General features: G+C 47.9%; 1 protein-coding gene across 1 annotated transcript; it reads left to right on the top strand.

Moving 5' to 3' along the window:
- Window positions 1–8,557: 8,557 nt before the first annotated feature.
- GJA3 (gap junction protein alpha 3) lies at window positions 8,558–9,313 on the top strand (the record flags this gene model as incomplete). Its single annotated transcript, XM_080689417.1, has 1 exon — window positions 8,558–9,313. The coding sequence occupies one exon, from the start codon at window positions 8,558–8,560 to the stop codon at window positions 9,311–9,313; it is 756 nt and encodes a 251-aa protein (XP_080545543.1).
- Between the last annotated feature and the right edge of the window lie 1,381 nt (window positions 9,314–10,694).

The following is a 10,694-nucleotide window of genomic DNA, read 5'->3' as shown; positions in this document are numbered from 1 at the left end:
AAGGAACAAAATAATCCTCAGGCTGGGCATAATGGTAGAGGGCCCTGGGTTCAAGCTCCAGTACAGGAAAAAAAAAAAAAAAAAAAAACCAATCTGGCCTTTGCTCATGTGCATCCAGAACCATACATCCTTTAGTGCTGCCTACAGCTGTCACAAAGCAAAGGTGCACGTGCCCGCTCCATGCTCAGGACCTGGCTCAGGTGGACAGTACACCACAGTCTCTGGGGACCAGGCTGGCACAGCAAAAGGAGAGGGCACCTGTGATGCCTAGCCCTGAAGATGTGAAGGATGGAGGGAACTTCCTGAGACTGAGAGGAGAGCCAGGCCACTAATCTAGGGCTTTGTCAGAAGGAAACCCCCAGGCCAGGCATAGGCTGGCACTGGCCACCTTTGAGGGGACAGCGAGGTGGGGACAGTTGAGCACACCGTGCCATGGATAGGGGTTGGGTTTGGGGCTTGAAAAACAGCACACAGGCCTTATATGGAGTTTCAGCGTCCACAGCCAGGTCCTGCAGAGCCTCGCATGCTACCATGGTTCTCGTCCTACACAGTGTTGCTGGAAGGATTGACAGCTCTGGACTCGGGACTGTGCATTAGAAGATCTCAGCCAGGCACAGTAAGGGGAGGGCTAAGGTCAGAGGTGCCATCGGGCAGGGGTGTGTTTGTGAGCTTTGCATCACTGAATTAAAATATCTGAAAAAGTTCCAACCACCTTCAAGGGCATGTTCCCAACTACCTGAGACTCTCCCACCAGACTCTAGCCCTCAAAGCTTCTGCCATCTTCCAGGAGTGCCACTCTGAAAGCCAAATCTCCAGCACATGAACCTCAGGGGATACTCAGGCCACATCAGAACCATACAAGGAGCCTTGATGACAGTGTCTGGGAGCCAAGTCTCCATCCTTCCTGACACAGCTGGGAGGGCTGACTTAAGAGCTAGGTGATGCATACCCGTAATCCCAGTACTTGGAAGGCTGGGTGAGGAAGATTGCAGGTTTGTGGCCAGACGCAGCTACTAAGTGAACCCCTCTGCAACTCAGTGAGACCTTGTTTCAAAATAGAAAATAAGCTGAGCATAGTGCTGCACACCTGTAATCCTAGTACTTGGGAGGCTGAGACAGGAGGACCACAGGATCAGGGACAGCTTCAGCAAGTACTAAGACTCTCAGCAACCTAGTGAGACCCTGTTTCAAAATAAAAATAAAAGCCGGGCATAGTAGCGCATGCTTATAATCCCAGCATTCGGGAGGCTGAAACAGGAGGATCGTGGTTTGCAGACAGCCTCAGCTACTTAGTGAGGCCCTTTGCAACTCAATGAGACCCTGTTTCCAAATAAAGAGTACAAAATAGGGCTGGGGGTTTAGCTCAGAGGTAGAATACTCCTGGGTTCCATCACCAGTACCACAAAAATAAGTAAATAAATAAAATAAAAATAAAATAGGGTTGGGGTGTAACTCAGAGGTAAAATGCTCCTCAGTTCAAACCCTACTACCATAAATAAGCCGGGCATGGTGGTGCACACTTGTAATCCCCGTGCTTGGGAGGCAGAGACAGGAGGATCGCGGTTTGGGGACAGCCTCAGCTACTTAGTGAGGCCCTTCGCAACTCAGTGAGACCCTGTTTCAAAATTAAGAATAAAAAATAGGGCTGGGGGTGTAGCTCGGAGGTAGAATGCTTCTGGGTTCCATCCCCAGTACCACACAAATAAAAATTATAAATAAATAAATAAATAAATAAATAAAATAAGCTCGGTGTATATTTCAGTGGTAGAATGCCCCTTAGGTTCAATCCTTAGCAACACAGGGGAGGGAAGAGGGGTGGACGAGAGAGCAGAGCACAGAAACATGACCCAATCAAAGGAGAAAATAATTATTAAGCTGGGGTACAACTCAGTTGGAGAGCATACCTGGGTTTAATACCCAGTTCCTGTCTCCCCCCAAAAGAGCTAGGATTGGTAGTTTGGAGGAGAAGCAGGTCACCTATAATGATTCCCTGATATTCCTCTTGGGCAAGAGTGAGTTGTTTCATGGTTAATACATTCCTGAAGTAAAACATTTTACCTTATATGAACATGTAAAATGTCAGTTATTAACCGAATACAATTTATACAACATATGAACTATTTACAAATTAATCATGTGTTAACTAGTAGGACCACATACACCTCAATAAGTATTATTTTTTTGAGGGGATGAGAGAGTACTGGGGATTGAACCTAGGGGAATTCTACCTCCAAGCTATACCCCCAGAATTTTTTATTTTGAAATGGGGTCATGCTAAATTGCTGAGGCTGATCATGGTCCTGTGATCCTCCTATCTCAGCCTCCCAAGTACCAGGATTACAGGCATGGGCCACCACACCTGGCCGTAACCATCATTATTGATCTAGTGCCATTTACCTATCTTGTAGGCATTAACCCAATTATTACCATCAGACTGATACAGATCTTAGAGTGCTTACATTTTTGTGTGTGTGTGGTACTGGGGCTCCTGGAAGCCCGTCTACCTCTGGGCTACACTCCCAGACCTATTTTATAAGTTTTATTTGGAAACAGGGTCTCTTAAGCCAGCGTGGCTGGCTTCGAACCTACGTGATCCTCCTGTCTCCGCCTCCCAAGTGCAGGGATTACAAGCGTGCGCCACCACGCCTGGCCAGTTCTTACATTTTGTAACTGGAGACAAAACTGTCATGGTAGAAATTCAAGCATCCACAGACCTATGGGTGAATGTTTTGGCAGACATTTTGCTTTTACTCAGATCACTCCATGTGGGTACCACTTACTCACGTACACAAAGAAAGCCCTGTATCATTCAACATTCACAGGTCTGGGTTTGACATTAAGGTCCATGTCTAAAGTACTGTTTAAGGAAATCTGAGTCATCCCTGAGCTTCTCTATAGCATCCATGAGTCATTTCCTTTTCCATTGATCCAAACTGGGCACAAGTGCTTACAAGAAGTAGTTATGTGTGGGTGGCACGCACCTATAGTGCCAGCTACTCGGAAGCTGAGGTGGGAGAATGGCTTGAGCCGAGGTTGCGGTCAGCCTGGACAACACAGCAAGACCTTGTCTCAAAAACCTAAACAAGATGATGCCAGTCACAGTGTGAGCCAAGAAGACTTAGGGTGCGTGGACAACAGGACCTCTCTAAAGATTTCAATCTAACAAGAATTTGAAAGTGTATTTGGAGGGAGAATGAACATTCATCGGCTTCTTTGCTAGGGAGTCAAGTTTGCTTTCAAGCCTATTACTACTAAAGTTACTACTTTACAATCCAGAACAAAAGGGCATTCCTTGTTTTTGCTCATGACCTGGGCAGCCTCACACGGCAGAGAGACCGGACGTGGTACTGCACACCTCCAATCCCAGCACTTGTGAGGCTGAGATGGGAGAGTCACAGGTGGAGGCCAGCCTCCGACTTAGTGAGATCCTGTTTCCAAATAAAAAGAGTTGGGAGTATAACTCAGAGTTAGAGAAGCTCTGTATCCAATCCCCAGCACTACACACACACACACACACACACACACACACACACACACACACGGCAGTGACAGCTTGGGAGCGCTCCTTCAGAGCCTGCTGTGGCGTCCAGCTTGGGTGAGTAGCAGCAACAGCCTCTGGTCTCGGCCCTGGTCTGTCTGTACAGCACTGCCACCTTTTCAAAGGGGGTCTGTCTTGCCTCCCTCCAGCGCTGGCTCCCAGTCCCTGTGCTCAGAGAGAGAAAACTCCTGTGCAGGGACACTTCCTGAATACTTGATGCTGAGATGACATTACTTATTTATTTATTTGTTTGTTTATTTGTTTATTTATTTATGTTTGGTGGTGCTGGGGGTGGAACCCAGGGGCTTTCTACCTCCAGGCTATACTCCCAGACCTTTTTTTTTTTTTAATATATTTTTATTTGGAAACAGGGTCTCACTACGTTGCTGAGAGCCTCATTAACTAAGTAGCTGAGGCTGGCTTCGAACGCCTGTGATCCTCCTGTCTCAGCCTCCCAAGCGCGGGGATTACAAGCGTGCGCCACCACGCCCGGCTACTTATTTGTTTAACTATTTTTTTTCTGCGGTACTGGGGATGAAACCCAGGGGCATTCTACCTCTGAGCTACACCCCCAGCCCTATTTTTATTCTTTATTTTGAAACAGGGTCTCACTGAGTTGAGAGGGCCTCATAAATAGCTGACGCTGTCCGCGAACCGCGATCTTCCGGTCTCAGCTTCCCGAATGCTGGGATTACAAGTGTGCGCCACCACGCCCGGCTTGAGGTGACTTTTTTTGTGGTTATTTCTGTCAACTTTATGGAATCACATGGTGAGAAACCTGATCCTTTATCAGTTCTGTGCCCACCGTAACAGTGGCCTTTGAGAAGACTTTCTGATACTAGCAAAGTCACCCTTTACGTATACAGATTCCACCAACCAAGGATCAGAGGTGTTTGGGGATAAATATGACTGTACTGAACATATACTGACTTTTTCCTTGTCATCACTCTGGAAACAATATAGTATGACAATTACGTGCAATTCCGTGTTCCCAGTGCTTCGGAGGCTGAAACCAGAGGATTGCAGGTTCAAGGCCAGCCTCGGCAACTTAGTGAGACATTCAGCAACTTAGGGAGACTCTGTTTCAAAATAAAAAGGAGCTGGGCATAGTGGCACATGCCTGTACTTGGGAGGCTGAGACAGGAGGATCACAGATTCAGAAACAGATGATTTAAAGTAATCGGGAGGATGTATAGTTTCTATGATAATACAACGCCATATTACATATAAAACTCAAACATCCTTGGATTTTGCTATCCTCAGAGCTGCTGGAACCAATCCCATTTGGATACTGAGGGATAGCTATGTATCATTAACACCTCTTCCATACTCTAATCTCATTTATTTATTTATTTATTTATTTGGTACTGGAGAATGGAACTCAGGAGCCTTCTACTTTTGGACTATACTCCCAGACCTATTTTATTTTTATTTGGAAACAGGGTCTCACTAAGTAGCTGAGCCCAGCTTCAAACCTGCATGATCCTCCAGTGTCCGCCTCCCAAGCACTGGGATTACAAGCGTGCACTACCATGCCCTGCTAATCTCCCTCTTTTATTTATTTATTTTTATTTATATATGTGTATACACACACACACACACACACACACACACACACACACACATTTGTGTGTGTGTGTGTGTGTGGTACTGGGGTTCCTGGAAACTCTTCTACCTCCGGGCTACACTCCCAGACCTATTTTTATATTTTTATTTGGAAACAGGGTCTCTTAAGCCAGCAAGGCTGCCTTCGAACCTGCGCGCGATCCTCCTGTCTCCACCTCCCAAGCGCTGAGATTACAAGCGTGCGCCACCACACCCGGCTTGTATATATTTTTTATTGAAAGTAAATGGTATACATTTAAACTGTACTTGGTGCCCTCTCCCCCTCACTCTTGTTTTCCCTCCTCCCGCTCCCAACAATGAATGTCCAGGGTAACCATGCTATGTTTATACTTTTACACATATTCAGATGTAGCCCCTCATTAATCAAGTTCAACCTTCTTCCTCTCCTATCCTTCCATTCAGACTTTGCTGAGATTCCCCTTCCATTATCCGGAGTCCCTCTGCTATCCCCAATGCTCCCTAGTTTGGGCATATTAGAGAAAACACATGTCCCTTCTCTTTCTGTGCTTGGCTATTCTCACTTAATATAATACTCTACAGGACTTTCCATCTTCTTGCAAATGACATGATTTTGTTCTACTTTATAGCTGAATAGAATTCCATTGTGTGTATTTCCCATAATTTTGCAATCCATTCATCTGTTGATGGGGACCTGGGTTGGTTCCATATTTTGGCTATTACAAATTGTGCTGCTATGAACATAGGTATGCATAAGGTGCTGTATTTCTCTGATTTCAACCCTTTTGGAAAAATACTCAGGAGTCGTAAAGCTGGATCATATGGTGGATCTATTCCCACCTTTCTTAGGAATCTCCACATAGATCTCCATAGCGGCTGAACTAATTTGCATTCCTACCAACAGTGTAAAAGAGTTCCTCTTTCCCCACATCCTCACCAGCAATTGTTGTTGTTTGATGTCTTTATACTTGCCAATCTGACTGGGGTTAGATGGAATCTCAGTGTAGTTTTGATTTGCATCTCCCTGATGGCCAGTGATGTAGAACATCTTTTCATGTGTCTGTTGGCCCTTTGTATCTCTTCAATCTCCCTCTTTTAAACAAAGAAAGGGTTTATACTCAAGAGCTTTGGAAATCAATTGTCATTAATGTGTTTATTTTTAAAGTATTATATCATATCAATACCAATTTTTCTTTTACAGAAGTGATGTAAAGTTTCCTATTTAAACCGGGTGTGGTGGTGCACACTTGTAATCCCAGCATTCGGGAGGCTGAGACAGGAGAATCACCGTTCGCGAACAGCCTCAGCTACTTAGTGAGTGAGACCCTGTTTCAAAAGAAAGAATAAAAAATAGCTTGGAGGTAGAATGCCCCTAGGTTCAATTATTAGTACTGGGGAAAAAGTCTTCTATTTAAAATTAATTGAAGCAAGGCTTGGTGGTACTGTATCCCAGTGTTTGGGAGGCTGAGACAGGAGGATCACAGGTTCAAGGACAGTCTCAGCAACATAGTGAGACTCTCAGCAACCTAGCAAGAACCTGTTTCGATACAAAAACTAAAAAGGGCTGGGGGTGTATCTCAGATTTAGAATGCCCCTGTGTTTAATCCCCAGTATAAAAAAAAAAAGAGAGATATTTAAGCCAAGCCCAGTGGTGCATACCTGTAATCCCAGGAGAATTCAGACCCTGTTTCAAAATTTAAAAATATAAAATAAGCTGGGTGTGGTGGCCCACACTTGTAATCCCAGCATTTGGGAGGTTGAGACAGGAGGATTGCGGTTCTCAGACAGCCTCAGTGAGACCTTTGCAACTCAGTGAGACCCTGTTTCAAAATAAAGAATAAAAAAATAGGGCTGAGGGTATAGGTTGGAGGTAGAATGCCCCTCAGTTCCATCCCCAGCACCGCAAATACACACACACACACACACACACACACACACACACACCCCACAGCCGGCCACGGTGGCGCACGCTTGTAGTCCCAGCACTTGGGAGGCTGAGACAGGAGGATCGCGCAGGTTTGAAGCCAGCCTCAGCTACTTAGTGAGACCCTGTTTCCAAATAAAGTATAAAATAGGTCTGGGAGTGTAGCCCGGGGGGTAGAAAAGCCCCTGGGTTCCACCTGTAGTTACACACACACACCACACACACACACACACACACACACACACACACACACACACACACACAGTAAAGCTGGGGGAGAATGTCCCTGGGTTCAATTCCCAGTACCATACCACAAAATAAATAAATAACTTTAAGCATAGAAGGAAAGTCGATATGAAGAAAAAGAAAGTAAACGATAGGAAAGGCAGTAGATCAGTATGGCAGAAATTGTGACTTATGTGGCACAGAAGTGACAGCAACTGGGGCAGAGGTTGCTCTAGCCTGCGGACACAGAAAGGTAGAGATGAGGAACTGGTCCAGGCTGCATGTAGAGTCCCATCGGCTTGGGGGACAGAGTGCTGGAAGGGTAGGAGTGTCAGAGACAGTGTCTGTCTGTCTGTCTGTCTGTCTTTCACACTGGGTGTTGAACCCAGGGGCATTCTACCTCCAAGGTGTATCCAAGAGCTCTTGTTGTTGTTATTTTACAGGATTTCACCAAGTTGCTGAGGGTCTGGCTAAGTTGCTGAGGCCGTCCTCAAACCTGCAGTCCCCGTCATCTCAGCCTCCCAAATACTGGGATTACAAACATACAGCCCCAGCTGTAGACATCTGTTAATCGAGCAAGGTAATGAGGAGACGCATACAGACATCCTTCAGGATCTATGCAGATAGGCTCCAGGAGTTCTGCAGATACCAGAATCTCGGGGTGCTAACATCCTTCATGTAAAATGACTTGGTGTCCGCGTAGAATCTGCACACACCCTTCTGAATACTTTAAGTCATCCCTTGATGCCTTATAATACCTAATCCTATGTAAATATTATGAAACTAGTTGTCATCCTGTGTTGTTTAATGAATAAGGCAAGAAAAGTATACATTTTCAGGACAGATCCCATCCTGCTGTTTTTATTTATCTGGTACTGGAAATTGAAGCGGGGGCATTCTACATCTGAGCCACACCTCCAGCCAGCCCTTTTCTGATTTTTATTTTGAAACAGCGTCTTGGTAAATTGTTGAGCCTCGCCTCCAACCTGCACGCCTCCTCTCTTTGGCCTCCCAAGTACTGGAACTGAAGATGTTCACCACCACGCCCGGATTCTTAAAGTTTGTTTCCGTACTTTTATTGGTGCGTCGTAATGAAACATCCTAGCGAGACTATCCTAGGATGTAATGAAACATCCTAGCGACACGTTTATACCTCCCCGGTTTTGGGCCGAGGATGCGGCTCGCTGACGGTGGCGCCAGTGGGGCGCCCCGGCTGGGAAGCGGGGTCCCCTCCGCAGCCGCCGCGCTCACGCCCGTGTTCCCTTCCAGGCTAGGCGTCTGGAGCAATGGGCGACTGGAGCTTCCTGGGGCGCCTACTGGAGAACGCGCAGGAGCACTCGACCGTCATCGGCAAGGTGTGGCTGACCGTGCTGTTCATCTTCCGCATCCTGGTGCTGGGCGCGGCGGCCGAGGAGGTGTGGGGCGACGAGCAGTCGGACTTCACGTGCAACACGCAGCAGCCGGGCTGCGAGAACGTGTGCTACGACCGCGCCTTCCCCATCTCGCACACGCGCTTCTGGGCGCTGCAGATCATCTTCGTGTCCACGCCCACGCTCATCTACCTGGGCCACGTGCTGCACCTGGTGCGCATGGAGGAGAAGCGGCGGCAGCGCGACGAGGCCCGGCCGCGCAGGGACCCGCCGCCGTCCGCGCGCGCCCGCGAGCCCGGGGACGCGCACGCCCGCCCGCGCCTGCGCGACGACGTCGGGCGCGTGCGCCTGGCGGGCGCGCTGCTGCGCACCTACGTGTTCAACGTCATCTTCAAGACGCTGCTGGAGGTGGGCTTCATCGCCGGCCAGTACCTGCTCTACGGCTTCCGCCTGCAGCCGCTGTACCGCTGCGACCGCTGGCCCTGCCCCAACACGGTGGACTGCTTCGTGTCGCGGCCCACCGAGAAGACCGTGTTCATCCTCTTCATGCTGGCCGTGGCCTGCGCCTCGCTCGTGCTCAACGTGCTGGAGATCTACCACCTGGGCTGGCGCAAGCTCAGGCAGGGCGTGGGCCGCGCGGCCGCCGCGCCGCCCGCCGCCCTGGCCGTGTAGCGGCCCCGGGCTCCGCCTAGAGCGCTGACTTAGAGTTGCCTCCCCGTGGGGTCCTGGCCAAGGAGCGCGGGCGAGGCTCCGGCGAGTCCCCGGCGGCCGGGGGGGGGGGGGGGCCGCGAGCGGCGGAGGTGGCGGGAGCGCCAGGTATTTATTTTTTCCATGGTATTTTGTGCTTTGCTCTGAATGGTGCAGGTATGCCGATTTCCCTCGTTTTCTTTAGGAAACATAGTATTGGTAAAAAGTGGACACTGACCAAGAGTATGCCAGTTTGTCCTGGTACAGACTCATAAAGATTTTGAACCTTCTTTGGAAAAGAAGCCGGCTGATCAGTCTGAGAAGGGACGGTAGCAAATAAAAGCGAGGGAGTTAGGTGCTTTCACTACTTGAAGTTGTGGAGTTTTGAACAGAAAGTTAAAAGTACTGTTGCCAAAAAGAATATTTATACAAATAGTCAATGATACCCACTTTTTTTTTTTTTTTAAGAAAACAGTGCAAAATAAAACACTTCAAGTTTCCTAACCATTCTTTGTGGGCAGCCTGTGTGCTTTCTAAACTTTTTTTTCCCCTTTTTGGTGGTACTGGGGTGGAAGCCAGGGGCTTTTCTACCTCCAGGCTGTACTCCCAGACCTATTTTATACTTTATTTGGAATCAGGGTCTCACTAAGTTGCTGGGAGCCTAAGTAGCTGAGGCTGGCTTTGAACCTGCGCGATCCTCCTGTCTCAGCCTCCCAAGCGCTGGAATTACGAGTTTGAATAGAGGTGTGGGATTTGCTTCCTCTACAGGCGTACTGAGGCGGACTGATCGCTGGCTGTGTCCTAGTGCCTGACGTGGGAGCGTGTGGCCAGCTAGAAGACAGCACAGGTCTCTGTACAGCACCCACTGCTGAAACCATGTTTATAAACTGATGAGTGGCAGTTTGAGCCATCCAGGCACACTTCACCTCTGACCTCCACTGAGTCTCACCAGCAAGTCCTTAGCCCTCATTCAGCAAAATAGCAAATATATGCCCCCATTTAATTTCTTTTTCTTTTTACTTTTACTTTCTTATTTATTTATTTATTTATTTATTTATTTATTTATTTATTTATTTTTGGTGGTACTGGGGTTCCTGGAAGCCCTTCTACCTCCGGGCTACACTTCCAGACCTAGTTTTACATTTTTATTTGGAAATGTATTTGGAAATTTATTTGGAAAGCACGCGGCTGGCTTCGAACCTGCGCGATCCTCCTGTCTCTGCCTCCCAAGCGCAGGGGTTTACAAGCGTGCGCCACCACGCCCGGCTATTTTATTTATTTTTGAAACAGGGTCTCACTAAGTTGCAAAGGCCTCGGGCTAAGTAGCTTGGGCGTCCTTGAACTGTGATCCTCCTCGATCCTCCTT

Source organism: Muscardinus avellanarius (genome assembly GCF_963383645.1).
Source record: "Muscardinus avellanarius genome assembly, chromosome: 2".
Taxonomy (NCBI): domain Eukaryota; kingdom Metazoa; phylum Chordata; class Mammalia; order Rodentia; family Gliridae; genus Muscardinus; species Muscardinus avellanarius.
The sequence above is the reverse complement of the archived record's forward strand: the minus strand, read 5'-3'. Positions and strand labels throughout refer to the sequence as shown.